The 20,710-nt window shown below is 41.3% G+C and overlaps 5 protein-coding genes across 5 annotated transcripts; 3 read left to right on the top strand and 2 right to left on the bottom strand.

Annotated features, from left to right (window-relative positions):
* Positions 1–54: 54 nt before the first annotated feature.
* HO173_006654 (uncharacterized protein) lies at positions 55–870 on the bottom strand (the record flags this gene model as incomplete). Its single annotated transcript, XM_037308562.1, has 5 exons — positions 55–128; positions 181–278; positions 331–539; positions 631–735; positions 790–870. The coding sequence occupies 5 exons, from the start codon at positions 868–870 to the stop codon at positions 55–57; spliced, it is 567 nt and encodes a 188-aa protein (XP_037164405.1).
* A 234-nt stretch (positions 871–1,104) lies between these two features.
* Positions 1,105–9,124, top strand: HO173_006653 (uncharacterized protein; the record flags this gene model as incomplete). The annotated part of the gene is made up of 12 exons (XM_037308561.1): positions 1,105–1,714; positions 1,772–2,433; positions 2,487–2,794; positions 2,845–3,252; positions 3,302–3,454; positions 3,503–3,599; positions 3,650–4,123; positions 4,175–4,426; positions 4,485–5,714; positions 5,767–6,298; positions 6,352–6,829; positions 6,874–9,124. The coding sequence occupies 12 exons, from the start codon at positions 1,105–1,107 to the stop codon at positions 9,122–9,124; spliced, it is 7,455 nt and encodes a 2,484-aa protein (XP_037164404.1).
* Positions 9,125–9,389: 265 nt separating this feature from the next.
* On the bottom strand, positions 9,390–11,962 carry HO173_006652 (uncharacterized protein; the record flags this gene model as incomplete). The annotated part of the gene is made up of 4 exons (XM_037308560.1): positions 9,390–9,685; positions 9,833–9,955; positions 10,108–11,683; positions 11,735–11,962. The coding sequence occupies 4 exons, from the start codon at positions 11,960–11,962 to the stop codon at positions 9,390–9,392; spliced, it is 2,223 nt and encodes a 740-aa protein (XP_037164403.1).
* A 6,139-nt stretch (positions 11,963–18,101) lies between these two features.
* HO173_006651 (uncharacterized protein) lies at positions 18,102–18,527 on the top strand (the record flags this gene model as incomplete). The annotated part of the gene is made up of 2 exons (XM_037308559.1): positions 18,102–18,172; positions 18,242–18,527. 2 exons carry the CDS (start codon positions 18,102–18,104, stop codon positions 18,525–18,527), a joined length of 357 nt encoding a protein of 118 aa, XP_037164402.1.
* Positions 18,528–19,572: 1,045 nt separating this feature from the next.
* HO173_006650 (uncharacterized protein) lies at positions 19,573–20,121 on the top strand (the record flags this gene model as incomplete). The annotated part of the gene is made up of 1 exon (XM_037308558.1): positions 19,573–20,121. The coding sequence occupies one exon, from the start codon at positions 19,573–19,575 to the stop codon at positions 20,119–20,121; it is 549 nt and encodes a 182-aa protein (XP_037164401.1).
* Positions 20,122–20,710: the final 589 nt, after the last annotated feature.

Raw genomic sequence — 20,710 nt, 5'->3', positions numbered from 1 at the left:
ACATCTGTCTTTATATCAATGCGGATCAGATGCTGTAGTGAAATTACTGGATCTCTATCGACGCTGCTGAAAAAGCGGCGGAATCCCAGTGTTGAGTTGTCGATCTTTCTTTGGTTTTGGTTCTGGGGCTGAACTGACCGTCAACAAGTCTTTCCTACGTTGCAAGAACAAAAGTCATGCCTTTGCCATTTTCCTGGACGTAAAATCGTCGCAGCAACATGATTGCCTGATCCCGAAATAAGCCGCCATACGCAGGAAAGGGCTCGTCAACGCTGGGGCTGTCAAGACTGTGTTAGCGATACGCATTGTTCGAAGCGACGTTAAGCATACTCAGAGTGGATTGAGAGTACTCCACCTGTACCGCCAAAACGATCGTTGGAGCACCCGTAGTACACAGCTTTGATGTGAAATTGGCGGAGAGCTGAAGCACACATGATACATGGTTCGACGGTGACATACAGACTTGTCTCCCGAAAAATCGAGGGTGGATAATTGTCAAGTATGCTATTGATGGCAAGGAACTCAGCGTGTCGGGTCCCCTGCGTTGCTCATTAGAACAGTAAATAGTTGCAATTGATCAAGAATCGCCGTTGAGGCCAATTGCTGCCTTGCATCAACAACCGAACATACATTCAGAGACCTATTCGTATCGTTCATACCCCGCCCAATTATTTGACCTTCATGCACAAAGACACATCCAACAGGTACTTCGTTAGAGGCAAGAGCTTGCTCTGCCTGAGTTGTTCAGTCCGCTGTCTTCACACTCTATACATTATCGGCCTGGCATACCATGTCAAGGGCAGCACGCATACATTCTTGATGCTTCTGGTTATGCAGAATTTCATCCACTTGAACATCATCAAGCCCCATGATGATCAGTCCTCAATGTCACGCACTTAGTGGTCTCATTTGTGAACGCCTTGGACCTTTGAACCAAGAGCAATAATCATGCCTGTTTTTGTAGGGCTGCGGACTTTGCGGCCGCGCTTCCGATGTCTCTTTCAACACCGGGCGCCAAGCGATGGAGACGCGTCGTGTATTCCATACTCTAGCCATGACTGACAGCGAAGTAAACCTGATATCAAGGGAAGACCTTATGCTGATATGGCTCGAGACGTGGGAAACAGTGGGTCAGGACGTCCTGTACTCAAAGAACTTTCCCAGAACGCGGAGCCACCACAGTCCACTCTTGCAGCACAGCTTGTCAGCCATTTCACAGATGGGAAGAAGCATCCCAGAACTCAAGATGTAGAGACATTTCGCCAGCTGCTTCGAGAAATCCTTGGTACTGAAAGTGGACAAATTTTTCACGCAGAACCGCTCGAAACAGACAGTGACGTGGATTGCAAGCTGATCTATGTGATCGTGAAAGCCGGCCTTGAAAAGATAAGCTCGGACGACCCGTTCAATGGTAAGACTGAACTATCTAGACACGCTGCTGACAGTTTGACTGCCATAAACTTCACTATCAAGAGGAATCCTGAAGTTCTGTTTGCTGCTCCCCAATTCCACGGACCAGACCCGCGGCCGATTGGTCCCTTGTATCTATGGCTTCTGCCGAAGCTCCTGGCTTTGACCGGGTGCCTACAAGATAGCGAGACAATAGAGGGGGTTCTCCGCATCTTTACGACTTTTCTTGTCACCGAGAGAAAGACGCATGTTAGAAGGATGAACTTACATCCAATTCTGACATACATGAAAGGGTGCACCAACGGTTAGCATGCGTATCCGCCCCTTCGCGTGCATCACCAGCTCACGTAATATCCTGAAGACCTTTTGTCCCATCTCGAAACAAAGACTTCTGATCTGGCTGCAAACCCCAACATGCCCCCATATCATGTGCCTTCTGGAGCGACAATTTCCGGACTCTGCCCGCGGGATCTGCCACCAAATGAGTTGCAGGATGCTATTCAAGTATTTTTCAGACACAAAAGACAAATATTCGATACGACAATGTGCCTTCTAACATTTTTCACTACACCTTCCTCATGCAGGCCAGGTGTCATGTCGAATATTGATTTTCTTACTTCCGAGGACAGCTGGACCTTGAACACATTGACTCGATTTTGGGGCGCAATAGCTCCCGAAGGCGGCCAGCTTGACTACGCTGAAAGCACCTTGTCGAGTGTAATATCCTTTCTGGATCGTATTCGCGCGTTTTTCACCCGTACCTCGGGCTTCGATTCTCGCTCAGCAGTCGTGACCAGGGTGTCAACATTGTACTCGCAGATCACAACGACTTTTCTTGTCGCGGACTCATTACCTTTACCGTCTCCCGTTGAAAAAAGACTTTGTCTCATGGTTTTCGATCTTGCTCTCACTGATTCAAAGTGGGGGCCTAGGCTTCGAAGCTTTGCGGGGAACACACTATCAAATCTTCTCGAAGTAAGAAAAGATCACAAGCGTTTCGACGCATTTGGTCAAGATCTCCAGGTACGCGCAAGCAGATGCTCTTACTGACAGCTACTGATTTGCAAACCTCACAGTACGCTATATCCTTGATAATCTCGCTCCACGAGCAAAATCCGCTACAGAACTTGCGCTTGCTGCCCTTAAGTCGAATGCCGTCATTTGAAGATTCGGAAATTCAGCAAACCAGCCACAGCTACTTCTGCAATCCTGTGCCCGACACAGACAATCATGACCTCGAAAGACCGTCAAAGAGAGCACGCCTGGCCACTGTCAATGGTGGTCAAACCATGAACGACGTGCGATCAAGCATCGTGAGCAAGATCTACAGCTTGTTGGGTCTTCCCGATAACACCGCGCTTATAGGCCTTAGTCGGAATGCGGTGTAGGTGACCGCCATGCCTGTCTTCTGATGGAGGTGCTAACGTTTGATAGCGACTGCTTTCCAAGGCTTTCTGAGGAGGAACAGTGTTCCTTATGTGCTGCGATTGGGCAACTGGCTTGCGCAAGCGCCCAAGCTTTGCCAGAGACCTTGATTAGCGAATATCGACGACCAGTAAATAACAAGTGCTACATCTGTGACGCGGACATGAGGGACAACAGTATATCAACACAGTGGGAATGTTCCGGGTCGGAAGAGGCGTTTTCCACCATACTCAGCCTAATCAAATTGCCCAAAACCCAAAAATTTCGAAGACCTCGTGTCGCAGCTACGCTGGCTCTAAAACGTTTGTTGTCTCATACCGCAAAGGAAGAGCACTTGAACCTGACAATGTCCGCGTATGGCCAATGGTGCTTACAAGCCTTGCAAAGTTCTATACGGGAATTGCGCATTGCGGCTGGGTCAGTCAAAACAAGTTGATTTGGTAAGCGCTCTACTGACAAGTATTAGACGGACATTGCCAGTCTTCATGCAGGGCACTCTCAAACCTTCCATAATCCTCAAAAATCGACACGTTGTCCTGGATTTCTTGCGTACTCTTTCAGAAAAAAACGATCTTGCACTGCAGGAAACGTGCATACTCGCCTGGGGCCAAATTGCTCGGTATGTTGGCAAGTCATGGATTCGTTCCCAGTGCTGATCAATTTATAGGATCTCTGGTGGTGACGAGATGAATATTGTTCTTCTGAAACTTGTGGAATACTTAGGCCACACTAATGCATTAATATCTGGACTTGCGTATGATGAGGTAAGGGCCTACTATACAGATCCAATCCACATATTGTTAATGCATTACAGATTCAAAAGATATCTAATCATTCCCATTTTTCAGCAATGAAGCTGTTTGCTCCGTACTGGCGTACCATTGCGGTAACAGTGGTACAAGATATACACCGCCGTCCCCAGATTGCGCAGCAGATCTCAGACTTGTTGGCGATGAGTGTTTCTGACTTCCTTTCCATGACTCAAGTACACACAGTCCCTTTCTTTGTCTTGACGAAGAAGCAGGACGTATTACAACGAATTGCCGACGCTTGTGGACAGTCGATCATGGTGCTGTGCAGGGAACACAACAATTTGGCTGCGATTCTTTCATGTATACTGCTCCGAACTTCTAGCGATGTAGAGAGTCTAGTCATGGGCTTACTCAATGCTGTTTCTCCAGAGTTCGGCAACGTGAATTGTGCCGAATTGCTCAAATCGGAGCCACAATCAACAGCGTCTGAATTATTGAGGGCTGCAGGTGAGAATGATGAAGCAAAGAGGCCCAAGGTAAGCGGACCCTTTGGAAGATCTGTAAGCGTGAGATCTAATCCGTTGAAGGCTCATCAAGCCCTCCATTTTCTCGCCGACATTACCCATGGTAGATCGATTGCTGGCCGAGGAACAGCTCGTAAGATGGATTCGATCGGTCCATTCTTCGAGACCCACGTGCTGGGTATCATGGCTCTTCTTGCCGATACAATAAACGATGGGAAAGGTCCACAACCTATCCTCGAGAAGACTAGATGTTTGGGCGCGATTCGCGAAATGATAAAGCTTGCAAAAAGCCATGTCAGCAACGGTCTGCCACAGGTAAGCTCCTCACATTTCCACTTCCTAGGCGCTTCGATTAAGTGAACGTTACTTGTAGATATGCGCATGTCTTCGATCCGCGATCGAAATTAAAGCTCTTTCCAATCAAGGCTTTAAGGCTTGGATTGTTATGATGACTACCCTTGGGGAAGACGACATTGCAACGCTTGTAGACCCTACGTTTGCCATTATCGTTCAGCATTGGGACTCGTTTGTGGCCGACATCCAGAAAGAGGCATACGAGATGATTAGTTATCTCCTGAAATCCCATTCATCTATGATATGCGACATCGTACACACCCTACCCTCGCTTGCCCCTGTACCATTAATGGCCAAATTCGAGGAAGAACTGGGCGGGCTGAAGGCTAGGATGGGTATAAAACACCACTATCAAGCTTTCAGCCAACGATGCCAAAACGAAAATGTGACGGTTGTCTTCCGAGCTCTTTCTGAGCTCGCCGAGTACCTGGTGGAAAATCAAGGCTTTCTGCATGAGACCGCCAACAGTGAACAACCTGACCCTGTCGTGGGCCAACTGGCTCGGTCCATCCTGGATACCTCCGTGCTTTTCAATAATACGCATCCAGAGATATCTATTCTTTGTGCCAAGTGCATAGGACTTGTGGGATGCTTGGACCCCACGCGCATTGAAGCGGTCCGGGAGAAAAAGGAGATACTGGTCCTTTCCAACTTTGGCAGGGACGACGAGACAAATGACTTTGTAATCTTCTTCCTTCGTGAAGTTTTGGTCAAAGCCTTTCTCTCGGCAACCAATTCAAGAAGTCAGGGCTTCTTGGCATATGCCATGCAAGAATTGTTAAGCATTTCAGAGATCAAAGAATCTGTGAGGCCTCGCCCACGTGATGCCCCATTTGACGCGAACTATCGCAGATGGGTATCGCTCCCGGAATCAGTGAGGACAACTTTGATGCCCTTTACTAATTCCAAATATTTCGTCACCGCTGGGATATCGCAGCTACCCTCTACCTACCCTTTGTATGATGCAAAGATGGGTCATGGGCAATGGCTCCGGACGTTCACCTTTGACCTCCTCAAGAGGAAAGTAGGAGATGGCAAGGTACAGACCATCTTCTCGGTTCTCAGTCGGATTATTCGATTTCAGGATATATCCATATCGAACTTCCTCCTACCATTTGCTTGCTTGAATGTTATCATCAACGGTAACGATCGTGAGAAGCTAGAAATCGGTCGAGAGCTTCTCCTTGTATTGCATGAATCTTTGCCAGAACAGGGTCATTCTAAGGATAGCACAATCCTTTGCAGCCAGGTAGGTGAGACACGAATGTTCTCCAGCGCTACCTGCTGATCCCTGTGTATAGACCGTCTTTCAAGTCCTCGATTACCTTTCGCGTTGGATGCAAGAGAAGAAAAAAGAAAATGCCAATGCGAAAAGCGCAGGAACAAGGGCAGGTCGAATACCGTCCGAAGCCGACCTTGAGCGGGAAATTGTGCAGATACAAAGTGTGGATACAGTCCTTGCACTGATACCCGCGGACGTGATATCCCGCCGGGCCGTAGAATGTAAATCTTTCTCCCGCGCACTCTTTCATTGGGAGCAATTCATCAGGCAACAACGAGATGAGGATCGAAATGCAAACCAAGGTGTTGATTTGGAACCCTTGTATGAACGACTTCAGGAGATTTACACACAGATCGACGAACCCGACGGTATCGAAGGCATTTCGGCTCATTTGCAAGTCCTTAATATAGATCAGCAGATCCTGGAGCATCGCAAGGCGGGAAGATGGACCGCAGCTCAGAGCTGGTACGAAATCCTCCTTACAGAGAAGCCAAAGGATTTTGATGTCCAATTCAACCTTCTCACATGTCTCAAAGAGTCTGGCCAGCATGGTAAGGGAAGCATTTTACAGAATGGTGAGGTCTTAGTGCTGATTTTGTCGAAGATGTTCTGTTGAATCAAGTTGAGGGCTTCCAACAGTCATATGCGACCAACATTCTGTCTCTACCATTTTCCACAGAGGCTTCTTGGGTGACTGGGAAGTGGGATAAACTGAAAGGCTACCTGTCAATGTCCACGGAAGCTTCGGACGGAGATTTCAATGTGGGGATTGGACGGGCTCTGTTGGCACTTTCCGAGGAAAATAACAGTCAATTCTCCGCCATTTTAAATCAGCTAAGACGCAACACTGCAAGAGGTTTATCGACAACGAACACAACGTCACTACAAGGGTGCCATGACTCGCTAGTGAAGTTCCACGCACTCGCCGAGATGGAAATGATTGGCGGTGCCGGAGACATGGACAAAAACATGAAATCCAGCCTAGTGTCATCCATGGACCAACGATTGGACGTGCTTGGGCCTTTCGTGTCCGATAAACAGTACTTGTTGGGACTTAGAAGGGCGGCAATGCAGCTTTCCAAGTAAGACACCTCATCTCTTGAATGACATTGACTGACCTTACAAGGCGTCATTTCTCGAACGCTGACATCGCGTCTGCTTGGTTGACAAGCGCGAAACTAGCTCGCAAAGGTGGCTTCACGCACCAAGCCTTCAACGCCGTCCTTCATGCGTCTCAGCTCGGCGATGCATCAGCAACGATAGAGCATTCTCGTCTTCTATGGAGAGAAGGCAATCATCGCAAAGCGATCCAAAGTCTAGAAGGCGCCATTGGTGCCAATGCTTTTAGATCTCATGACTACATTGAGGCAAACGAATCCTTAGCGACAAAACCCCCGGGCCTGCAGCAACAGCAAAACCTGCTAAAGGCGAGAGCTCATCTACTGCTAGCAAAGTGGATCGACAGAGCCGGACAAACTCAATCCGATGTGATCATCCATCAGTACAATAGAGCTGCCGAATTTCATAACAGATGGGAGAAGGGTCACTACTATCTCGGAAAGCATTACAACAAGCTCCTGGAGTCAGAGAAAGCGAAACCACCTGGGAAACAGGCTCAGACTTTTATACAAGGCGAGACTGCCAAATTGGTGATCGAAAACTATCTCCGATCGCTAGCCTTCGGGGCAAAATACATATATCAGACTATGCCAAGGATTCTAACGCTGTGGTTGGATTTGGGATTCGAAACCGAACAGCCTTTGGATCCAAAGCACGGAAACGAAACTTTTAGAAGCCACACGATGGCACAGCGAAGAAAGCTCCTCGAAGCTTGTAATTCACAGATGAGGAAATATATTGACCGCCTACCGGCTTTTGCTTGGTATACTGCACTGTCCCAGATCGTGGCTCGGATATGTCATCCAAATTTAGCTATCTACAATCTCCTTGTTGACATTGTGACCAAAGTCGTGACTCAGCACACGGCACAAGCACTTTGGACTTTGCTAGCCGTAGTCAAATCATTTTCCAAAGAGAGGGCGAGTAGAGGCATGGCTTGCTTGACGAGAATACTGGAGAACGCGAAGAAATCCAAGGCAGACTCGACTGGAATAGAGCTGAAGACACTGGTCACTCAGGGACAGAGATTAACCGACCAGTTACTGCATGTTTGCGAGGGCAATATTCCTAACAAGCCTACGATGGTCAGTCTGACCAAGGATCTTGGCTTCAACCACAAGACGGCTTCTTCTAAGCTCGCAATACCGCTCGAGTCATCTTTGACTGCCAGTCTTCCGACGAATGACAGTATGAATATAAGGACTCACAAGGCGTTCAATAGCAAAGACTACGTTCACATATCGTCCTTCCTAGATGATGTGGTGGTTTTGAATTCTCTCCAGCGACCGAGGAAGATCAGTATCCGAGGCTCTGATGGCCATGTCTACGCTCTTCTTTGCAAACCGAAAGATGATCTTCGCAAGGATCAACGTTTGATGGAATTCAACGCCATGATCAACCGCTCTCTGAAGAAAGACGCTGAATCCAGCAAACGCCGGCTTTACATCAAAACATATGCTGTAACGCCCTTGAATGAAGAATGCGGTCTGATTGAATGGGTAGACAATCTCAAAACTCTACGTGAGATTCTCTTGAACGGCTACAAGCAAAAGAACGTGCCGATCAACTACGGCGATTTGCGCAACCTACTTAACGAATCCGTGACGTCTCCTGGCAAGCTTTCCATCTTCACTGACAGAATCATACTCACTTTTCCTCCTGTCTTTCATGAATGGTTCGTTGAGATGTTTCCCGAGCCTGGGGCATGGTTCAATGCTCGCCTGCGTTATACTCGTTCGTGCGCTGTGATGTCCATTGTCGGACATGTCCTTGGACTAGGGGATCGCCATGGCGAGAACGTTTTGTTTGAAGAAAGCAATGGAGGCACCTTCCACGTCGACTTCAACTGTCTCTTCGACAAAGGCCTCACCTTTGAGAAACCAGAGCTGGTCCCCTTCCGCCTCACACACAACATGGTAGATGCGTTCGGCGCTTATGGTTATGAAGGGCCGTTCCGCAAGTCTTGCGAGCTCACGCTTGGCATCCTCCGCCAGAATGAAGATACGTTAATGACGATATTGGAGACCTTTCTCTATGATCCGACCACTGATTTCATTGGTAAGAAGAAGAAGGCCATTACCGGTGTGCCGGACACGCCGGAGGGAGTGCTAGAGAGTGTGAGGAACAAGGTTCACGGTTTGTTGCCCATGGAAAGTGTACCATTGAGTGTGGAAGGATATGTGCAGGCGTTAATCCAGCAGGCGACAGATCCATTCAAATTGGCGAGTATGTACATTGGCTGGTGCGCTTTCTTCTAGATGCGAGTTCGGGTAGAGAAGGCATCCATGACATACACAGTGTAGCAGTCAAAGGCATTGCAAAGGAGTTGAATCTGGCATTCGATGGCTCTGTTGGCTAGGTGTATCTATTCGCAGAACGATCAGACATAGAAGCAAGCGAGATATAGCTTCTGGTTGCGTGATCGCCACGATTTTGATATTGTCGCTCTGCTATGTACAATAAGCCATAATAATCAAGTCGCTAACGCTGTTCTCTCTCGCTGAGACAATGTCTATGCTCCGTCTAGTAAGCCACCATGGAAGAAAGTCCATCCATCTCACGATCGAAGTTCTTGTGTTGGGAGATGTTGAAAGTGTAGACATCGATGAAGTCCTTCGCACCCTTGGCCATGTTGATGGTTTCCTTGAATGACTCAGGCTTCGCTGCTCCAGCAGTGACGACACCGTAGGAGTCGACGACATCGTGACTACCAGCAGCAGAGAAAGTCATACCATCGACCTCACATGCTGTTTTCACAAGGTTCACAGCCTCGCCGGTCGCACCAATGGCCTTGAGATGACCGAACGCTTCACGCACCCCTGGTTCATGATTTCAGAGTCAGTCTTGCTTGTTTGAGAGGGTATAGGGAGCCTTGGAACACGTCTAGAGAGTCAATACTCCCAACACATGTCTCAAGACTTAAGATTTGGTTCAAAAGAGGTAATATGAACTCCGAAAACACGTACAGTGGACCACTCGGCCCTGCTTACGCAGAGTTTCAATGTGAGGACCTCCAGGAATAAAGATGGAATCGAACATGGTAGAGCGCATGCCTTCGAAATGATGGTCTGGCTGAACGCCTTTGCCACCTACAAAAACTCCGGAGTCAGCACTCCTTCTTTATGGAAAAACCTGGAGCAATGAGACAGCTCGAAGGGGTTTAAAGAGCTTTCCATTCTCATAGTATGTCTTGCGAAAAGTGGTGCCGAATATGAATCTGTTGACCCAAATATGTACATACCTTTGCTCTCGCCTTCCGCAAGTACAGTCTGGCGCTTGGGGCCAATGACAAAGGGGAAGGCCTTTGCAGCCTTGAGAGCAGCATATACTCCATTGAAGGCGACCGGATCGTAGCCGTCGCCGATGAGGATAGCGACACGTCTACTGGCAATCGTTGGCTTTGGTGCGTTGTAGGCCGTAATGCTTAGACCCGCAGATTGGTTGCCTGCGTTTGGCTTGCCTTGTTTAGTTGGCGTGGGCGCACCTGCCTTCTCGGCCACGGCTTGGGCAAGCTCGATGTCAATATCGCAGAGACGCTCGATCATTCTATTATACACGACCGGGTCATCACAGTGGTCGAGTTCAAAGCCTAAGGCGGAGATCAAATGCATCTTCTCAGGCGGGCTTTGGGAGTTCCAGAAAAGTTGAGCTTGCGAGATGTGATCCTTAAATTTTTGAGATTTGAGACGAGTCTTAATTCCCGCCACTTTTTCTGGATGGTCGACATATCCGCCCTCAGAAGGCTTGGCTGGCGGGGCAGACTCCCAGCGGTTTGGCCAGTAGTTGGCTTTGCCCTTAGTAATTGTGTGACGTTTTTGGCCATCCCTGTTTTGGTTCATAACAGGACAGACGGGGCGATTGATGGGAAGCTCTTCCCAATTGATGCCGAGTCTAGAAACCTGAGTATCGAAGTAGGAAAAGTTTCTTCCCTGTAAGAGAGGATCGTCGGAGAAACCTATGCCAGGAACGACATGGCCAGTTGCGAAAGCAGCCTGCTCGGTCTGAGTAAAATACTCATCAACGTTGCGATTAAGTTCAAGCTCTCCAATGTACCTAATCGGTACCATTTCCTCGGGCCAGACTTTGGTCGCATCGAGGATGTCGAAGTCAAAGTCATGTTCCTGTGATTCCTCGAGAGTCTGTATGCCGAACTTCCATGTAGGGAATACTCCCTGACTGATAGCCTCGTAAAGATCTTTCCGATGAAAATCAGGGTCTTGGCCAGCCAATTTCAACGCCTCATCCCACACAAAAGAATGAACGCCAAGGGTTGGTGTGAAATGGAATTTTACAAAGTGTCTCTCGCCCTTCGCGTTGGTGAGGGTGTAGGTATTGACACCAAACCCTTGCATCATTCTGTAGGACCGAGGGATACCCCGATCTGACATAGCCCACATGAACATATGAGTGGCTTCGGAGTGTAGGTATTGGAAGTCCCAGAAATTGTTGTGGGCGGTCTGGGCCTGCGGAACTTCAACATCTGGTTCAGGCTTCGCCGCGTGGATCAAGTCCGTGAATTTAATGGCGTCCTGAATGAAGAAGACGGGAATGTCGTTGCCCACGATATCCCAATTGCCCTCCTCAGTGTAGAACTTGACGGCAAAGCCTCGCACGTCACGTACTGTATCGGCGCTACCTCGCGACCCAAGGACCGTGGAGAACCGAAGGAAGACTGGTGTGGTTCGGGAAGTGTCTGTCAAAACCCCAGCACTCGTCACGTCTTGGGCGCTTTCGTAGAGCTTGAAGGTTCCGAATGCTCCGGCACCGCGGGCATGGACTACTCGTTCCGGTATACGCTCGTGATCGAATCGGTGTATCTTGACTGCTGGTCAGTAATCTCCTGGGTAGGTCTGCAGACCAGCGCTAACCTTCTCTCGTGCATGACCATCCTCCAACAATGCCGGGCCATACTGATCTTCGGTGGAGACAGTGAGCCAGTGGTCTGTGTCAGACACTTTGCTGCCCCAATCGGTAGTAAGCCTAGCATTGGAGTCATGGGAGTCTTTGGTGTCCTTGGAGATATCGGCAAGCTTCGGATTTTGGAAAGCTGCGCCGTCCATAACCTTCTGGAGACCATTAGAAAGGGTGGAAGCCATCTCGGTCTGCATTAAAAAGAAAATGGTTGGTACAAAAGGGTGTAGAAGAGAGGAAGACTTGGTTAGCACCAAGACGAAAAAGTCGACTGAGGGTGAAAGAGAAGCATCACTTGAGGTGAGCTGAGCTTGAACGTGAAGTGGCGGGAAAGTGATGTAACTGCCAATTTCAATCATGACGTCCAACATGCAATTCCCCATACGGAAAGCATCTATCCGAGGGCCATACTCTGATATGATAATCCAACACCACACCATACCATCAGATACCAGGTATACACCTGTCCGAAAATCTCGTCCTCCCATGCATCAAGAAACAAGAGTCCACGTCCCAGAGCTTAGCTTCCATGATGGTATACCTAGTACTGCTGCGAGCGTACAGAGTAGTATATTGTTTTCACGCCATCATCCGAACCAAGTTCACGGCTTCTATTAGGTATTTATTAACCTAATCCCCATTCTCATTCCCTTCGATAATCATATATTTTCAAAATATATTAACATATATAACCTTACCTCTTAATAAATAAAAAGTAGACTTAAAATAGTACTAGTAGATATTTAAAAATATATAAAATATATATACGATTTCGTTCGATAATTCTATAATCTCGCTAAGTAAGAATCGAATATAGAATAATTAAAAAATTCTTTCTCGTTAGAGATAATTATCTTTCTATCTATTAATATATAGAAAGATATATAAAAAGTACTTTATATAACTATAGAATAGCTATTTAGAATTTCTTTAATATAGCTATAATTAGATAGAATAGATATTCTTTATATTTACTTATTATAATAAGAATAATAATAATAAGTAATAATAAAAACTATACTTATAACTATCTTTTTAATTAAAGAGTTATTTATAATTAAAATATAGCTATTATAGTTATAAAAATAAAATATCGCTATTATAATCGTTAATACGAAGATTACTATTAAAAGTTTTAAATATACGTTAAAATTCTTAATATTCTTAATATTTCTAGTATTTTAATAAATTTCTTAAATAGCTTTATAATCTATATACGATATTTTATATAATTATATATATACTAATTTACTCGATTAGCTAAATTATAAAGTCGCTTATTTTCTTCTTTATAGCTCTCTCGATATTTATTATCGTCTTATAAACGAATAACTTTAATAATATATCTAGATATACGCTATTATCGCTATTATATATATAATAATATTATAATTATATATCTTATATATATATAGTAATATCGCTATTATATACTTTATATATATATACTTTATATATATATAAAGTACATAAATATAAATAAATTTATAATCATTTTTTTAGGGCTGTCGAGTAATTTTGGTGAGCGATCTTGATGAGCGATATCTGAATCCTTACCTTTAAATATCTATAAGACTAAATTTAGTAATTCCTTTTTATCTAAAACCTCACATTATACCTATGATTTAAATAAAAAAATTTAAATTTTAATAGAAAATAAAAAAGTTATTCTAAAATCAAATAATGGTACCTTTTTTTTTTTTTTTGGGGCTGTCCGGCTGTCGAGCGAACTCTGGTGAGAGATATTTGAATTCCTTGCCTTTAATAATCATAAGACCAAATTTCAAAATTCTTAAAAATTCGGAAAGCCTAGACTGCCTCTAAAATTCAAAATTTAAAACTCAAAAAGTTAATAGAAAATAAAAAGTTTTCTATATATTAATAATATATACCTATTTTTTAATGGTTGCGGATGCTAATCTATTTACCCGCGGTATCTAATTAAAAAGCGTAGACCTAATAAATTAATAATTGGCTGTATATATAAATTCAAGATTTTCAAGCTTAGCCCTATCTTATTCTTTTATATATACTAATATATATTCTTTATATATCTATACTTTATATATCTATACTTTATATATCTATACTTTATATATTTATACTTTATATATATAATAGTAATATCGCTACTATATAAAGTATTAATATTTAAAATATTTAAAATATTTATTAAGAATATTAAGAATTTTAAAGTTCTAATTCTAATATTTAGAACTTTCGATAATAATCTCTATATCTATTATTTCTATATACTTAAAGCTTCTTCGATAATTATATATTTTTAAAATATATTAATATATTTTTACTTATTAAAAGATATTATATATTAAAAATATATAAATTATAAATTAATCTATAATTTAAGACTTAATATACGCTAAGTATATAGAAATAATAGATATTTATAACTATAATAGCGATATTTTTTATTTTTATAATTAATAGTTATATTTTATAACTATAATAGCTATATTTTAGTTATAAATAACTCTCTATTTAATAAGATAGCTATAAGTATCGCTCTTATTACTATTTAATACTATTCTTCTTATTATAATAGAAGACGAGATAATAACGAGAATAATAGAAGTATTAATAATAATTAAAGACTATATAATAGTAGTAGATATATTAGCTATAAGACTATTAAATAATAGATAGAAAGATAATTATCTAACTAGAAAGACTTTTTTTAATTATTCTATATTTAATTCTTACTTAGCGAGATTATAGAGTTATTAAATGAAATTATATCTATATTTTATATATTTTAAGTCTATATTTTATTTACTAAGAGATAAGATAATATATATTAATATATTTTAAAAATATATAATTATCGAAGAGATTCTTAGCGTATATTAGATTTTAAATTATAAATTAATCTATAATTTATATACTTTTAAAACGAAATTTAATATAATAAGTAAAAATATAATTATCGAATATAATCGTATATATATAATACGCTAATTTAAAAATATATTAGTATATTTTAAAAATATATAGTTATCGAAGGGGCTCTTAGTAATATTACTTATTATCGTACGCTATAAGTCTCTCTAAACGACTTTAATAGTTATAAAAATCTCTCGTATTATTAATAAACCTTAATATAATTATACGCTAGATTATTATATATAAAACGTAGATTATTAAATAAAGCGAATAATAGATTAAATATCTAGCGTTAATAAAAGAGTAGAAAGATATAAGAGAAGATCTAGCGAAGCGCTTATTTTTATTAAGCTAATATAGCCTCGATTCTCGAGTCTATTAATCTTCTTATTATTATAATATAATATTAGATATAGAAAAAAGTCTAAATATCGAGATTTACTCGACTATTTAGAGAAAGCTAAGAATTTAATATATATATTATAAAAGCGTAGTTTACTAGCGATTAGCTAGCGAATATAAACTATAAAAGATATAGTATCGTTATGAAATTTAATAGTATATTTAATAATAGAATTAATCTTTAAAAAATATTAAAACTTCGAGATATATAAAGTAAATTTATATTCGCTAAATCTCTAAATATATAAGATATATTATTAAAATTAAACTCTAAAAGAGATCTTAATATTAATATATATAAAAGAATAAGATAAAGCTAAGCTTGAAAATTTTAAATTTATATATATAGTTAATTATAAATTCGAGTTCGCTACGCTCTTTAATTAAATCGACTAAATTAGCTCGATAGCCCTTTTATATCTCTCTTATTAAAAATTTATATATAGAAGTTTTATACTTTAAAGTACTTAGTTTATAATATATATAGTTACTTTATAATTTCTTAAATTATAAAGCTCGCTTTACGCTTTCTAACGCTATAAAAATTATAAAGTTTAATCTATTATTAATAGATTAAGTAAAGGCCCATGAATTAAATTTATAAAGTTGGATTTTTCTAAGTTAAATCGAATTTTAGCCCTAGCCCTAAGTTAAATCGAACTCTAATCGCTTACTATACGTTTTTAACCTACTTCCACCACTATAAAATTAATTTAATCTATATAGTATATAGGTATATATGTACGGAGAGAGGCGCGCTAAGGCCTAATTAGAAAGGTGTAATAATTGCCTATAAAAAATAGAGAAAGGCTATATCCTTATGGCAAGAAGTATCGAAATACCGGAAAGAAATAAAGACAACGTGCTAATTAGTGGTGTGAATCCTATAATATCTCCCGCCGCAGTGAAATTTTTCGAATAATAAAATAGCTATAGACATCGGACGGTTTCAATTCGTCTAAATATGCATCGTTCCGGAGTGATGATTTGATGTGGAACCGTGGAGAGCATATGACGTGGGATCTTGGAGAGCTGAGCCGTGTTCTTGACGATGGTGGCCTTGTTGCCGCTTGGTTTCTCCGCAGTGTTCTCCGCATTTGCCTGTTGTAGTTCCTCCTCTTGCTCCTCAATGTAGTGGGGATGACAGGCCAAGTTGCAGTGGTGTTCTCCGCTTGCTGAGTGATGATTTGATGTGGAACGGCTAAGTTGCAGTGGTGTTCTCCGCTTGCTGAGTGATGATTTGATGTGGAATCGTGGAGAGCATATGACGTGGGATCTTGGAGAGCTGAGCCGTGTTCTTGACGATGGTGGCCTTGTTGCCGCTTGGTTTCTCCGCAGTATTCTCCGCATTTGCCTATTATAGTTCCTCCTCTTACTCCTCAATATAGTAAGGATAATAGGCCAAGTTATAGTAGTATTCTCCGCTTACTAAGTAATAATTTAATATAGAATAACTAAGTTATAGTAGTGTTCTCCGCTTACTAAGTAATAATTTAATATAGAACCGTAGAGAGTATATAACGTGGGATCTTGAAGAGCTAAGCCGTGTTCTTAACGATAATAATCTTATTACCGCTTAATTTCTCCGTAGTATTCTCCGTATTTACCTATTATAGTTTCTTCTCTTACTTCTTAATATAGTAAGAATAATAGACTAAGTTATAGTAATATTCTTCGCTTACTAAGTAATAATTTAATATAGAATCGTAGAGAGTATATAACGTGAGATCTTAAAGAGCTAAGTCTATTCTTAATACTAAGAGTCTTATTATCGCTTAATTTCTTCGTAGTATTCTTCGTATTCGCTTACTATATTAACTTCTCTTATACTAACTAAGTAAATTAATATAAGATTATAGAGAGTAAATCTATTATATTACTACTGCTAATAACTATCTTCGTAATATTCTTCGTAGTATTCTCCGTATTCGTCTATTATAGATTCTTCTCTTATTTAACTAAGTACGAGAATATCGAGAGTAAATATATTTATATTAGTAAAATTAATAGAATTAATAGAATTAATAAAATTAATAGAATTAATAGAATAGTAAAAGAAGAATAATTATATAAATAGATGAAAGAATTATTATTCGATCTCGAACGCGTTTAATATAACTATAATATTTAAATATTAATTTAATTTATCTATCGCTAACTTAAAAGAAGTATATAAAAGAGAACGTATTCGTTTAAGCTCTTTTTAAGAGTCTTTTAACGCGTTTATAAGTAGTAGTAGATAGCTATTAAACTCGCTTACGGCCTCGATTATTAGTAATAGCGAATTCGTTAAGAAATAGTTTAAGAGCGTTAATAAGAGGCTAAACTAGATAAGAAATATCGAAGAAAAAAAAACGATTATATTTATATTAATGAAATTAATAGAATTAATAGAATTAATAGAATAATAAAAGAATAATAAATAGATAAAAGAATTATTATTCGATCTCGAACGCGTCTAATATAACTACTATAACTATTATATTTAAATATTTATTTAATTTATTAATAGTAGATTAAACTTTATAATTTTTATAGCGTTAGAAAGCGTAAAGCGAGCTTTATAATTTAAGAAATTATAAAGTAACTATATATATCGTAAGCTAAGTACTTTAAAGTATAAAACTTCTATATATAAATTTTTAATAAGAAAAACGCGAGAGAGCTATCGAGCTAACTTAGTCGATCTAATTAAAGAGCGTAGTAACTTTAAATTAATAATTAACTATATATATAAATTTAAGATTTTCAAGCTTAGCTCTATCTTATTCTATTATATATACTAATTAAATAAGATAGCGGCTACGCGTACAGCCCTACTTACTAGGCGTCAGCCCTATTCACTAGGCGTATAGCCCCTCTGATTCGGTTAGCGGCCGCGGAAGCTAACGGAATCTAACCGAAAATGGTAAGGAACCCGCATCTAGTGTCTTCGAGATTCTTGCCTTTATAATAGGATACCTTATGGTAGTAAAACCAACTCCCACCCCACCGCCCGCCCACATCCTTCGCTCAATAGCAATGGCCCTAGCTCCACCTCCCGATGACTGGACGGACACCTCACTTAATGCGACAGCTGGCAATCACGGCGGGTCAGGTGAAACAGCAAGAGGAGGAGGACAGGGCAGACGCGTTCTTTGGTACTGAAGGCCATAGGCAAGGATCAGAGCGCATACCTACACCTACCTCTACACCTACCTCTACACCTACCTCTACACCTACCTCTACACCTACCTCTACACCTACCTCTACACCTACCTCTACACCTACCTCTACACCTACCTCTACACCTACCTCTACACCTACCTCTACACCTACCTCTACACCTACCTCTACACCTACCTCTACACCTACCTCTACACTGCAAGCGTCACAGCGGGGGGGTTTGCGACCGCTGCAGCAGCCACCCCGACGACTAGGCATTACACGAGGAGGGCGGCGAGGTAGGCAGGCTGGACAGGCTACACGAGGACAGCGAGGTGGTGCTACATCGGCCTACATGCAGGGTAACGAGGCTATATTCAATACGTTTCAGATGTAGAAAGATCAGCTGGCCGATAGGTAGTAGACAATTAAGTATAATAGGCGTATTTTTAGTAGCAAGCAGAGAGGGTAGCCAGCCAATCAGCTATCGCCATAGCGGAATTATTCAAAGACCTCACTAATCGACGAATTGAAACCGTCCGATGTTGTAAATCTACAGGGAGAGACATAGGGAGGCTTCACTACCACCAAGCATCTCCGCAAGAATCTCGAAGACACTAGATGCGGGTTCTTTACCATTTTCGGTTAGATTCCGTTAGCTTCCGCGTAGCCGCTAATCCGATTAGAAGGGCTATACGCCTAGTAGATAGAGGCTATACGTCTATTAAGTAGGGGCTATACGTCTAGTAGATAGGGGCTATACGCGTAGCCGCTATCTTAAATAAATATTTAAATATAGTAGTTATAATATAATAATAGTTATATTAAACGTATTCGAGATCGAATAATAATTCTTTCATCTATTTATATAATTATATTTCTTTTATTATTCTATTAATTCTATTAATTTTACTAATATAAATATAATCGTCTTCGATATCTCTCGTCTAAAGATTACTTAATATTTTAGATATATATATATATCTTTTACTCGTCTCTTAGTATTACGGATTAATCCTTCACACTCGATATACCTTTCTAGTCAGGCCTTAGCGCGCCTCCCCTCCGCACATATATGCCTGCAGACCATATAGATTAATAGAATAACTTTACACTACACTAATATTATAATATTAAGAACTATTCCTTAACAAATGATAGCAACACCTAAAGATCACTCAACAGAAGTCTATTGAATTTATTCGCTCATCCACAGTGCTAGCCAGTCACGCTACGCCTCTACCTACCTCAACACCCACATCGCTCACCTACCAGCAACTCAGCCTGTCACGCAGAGTCACTACACGCAAACAAATACAAGCAGTAAACCTTTCAATAGGCCATCACTATGCCTACTTTCGATTCCATTCCATTCATCCCCGGCTTCTCGAAAGATCAGGTTCAGGGCCTAATGGCTCAAATTCAAGACATAATAAGAACTGAAATAGATCAACTACGCAATGAGTTTCGCCAGCAACCAAGTCAAATCCTTCCAGTCATTCAGCCAGCCATTCAGCCAGCCACTCAGCCAGCTACTCAGCCAGCCGCTGAGCCAGCCGCTCAGTCAACCCCTCAGCCAATCACTCAGTCAAAGCAAGAGGAGGAACCACTACAGGCAATTGCGGAGAACACTGCGGAGAAACCAAGCGGCAACAAGGCCACCATCGTCAAGGACATGGCTCAGCTCTCCACGATCCCGCGTCAAATCATCACTCAGCAAGCGGAGAACACCACTACGATTTGGCCTACTGTCTCCACATGCCTGGGCAATATCACATTGTGGTACATCACTGCAATGAGCACACAAGAGAAGGATCTACTGCGTCGATCACAGCCAATTGGGCCTCTACAGAAGGACATGGAACGATGCATATTTGGACGAATTGAAACCGTCTGATGTCTTGCTCCAGTACTATTCGAAGGGCTTCGCTGCGGTAAGAGAACTTGTGGGATTCACACCACTAATTGGCCTGGTGTCTCCATTTCTCTCCGGCATTCGAAAAATCATGCATGCATACTTCTTGCCATGAGGACATGGCCTTTCTCTGTTTTTTATGGGCACCTGTTACGGATCAATCCTCCACACTCGGTACACCTTCCTAGTCAGGCCTTAGCGCGCCTCCCCTCCGCACATATGTGCCTACAGACCACATAGATTAATAGAATAACTTTATACCACACTAATATTATAATATTAAGAACTATTCCTTAATACTTAGAGCCTCTACTAACGCCCTTAAATTACTTTTTAGCGAATTCGCTATTATTAATAATCGAGGCTATAAGCGAGCTTAATAGCTATCTACTACTACTTATAAATATATTAAAAAACTCTTAAAAAGAGCTCGAACGAATATATTCTTCTTTATATACTTCTTTTAAGTTAGCGATAGATGAGTTAAATTAATATTTAAATATTATAGTTATATTAAACGCGTTCGAAATTAAATAATAATCCTTCTATCTATTTATATAATTATTCTTCT

This window comes from Letharia columbiana, assembly GCF_014066305.1.
Source record: "Letharia columbiana isolate WasteWater2 chromosome Unknown Sc0000020_s0, whole genome shotgun sequence".
NCBI classification, from domain to species: Eukaryota; Fungi; Ascomycota; class Lecanoromycetes; order Lecanorales; family Parmeliaceae; genus Letharia; species Letharia columbiana.
This window is presented reverse-complemented; position numbering and strand designations above follow the sequence as displayed.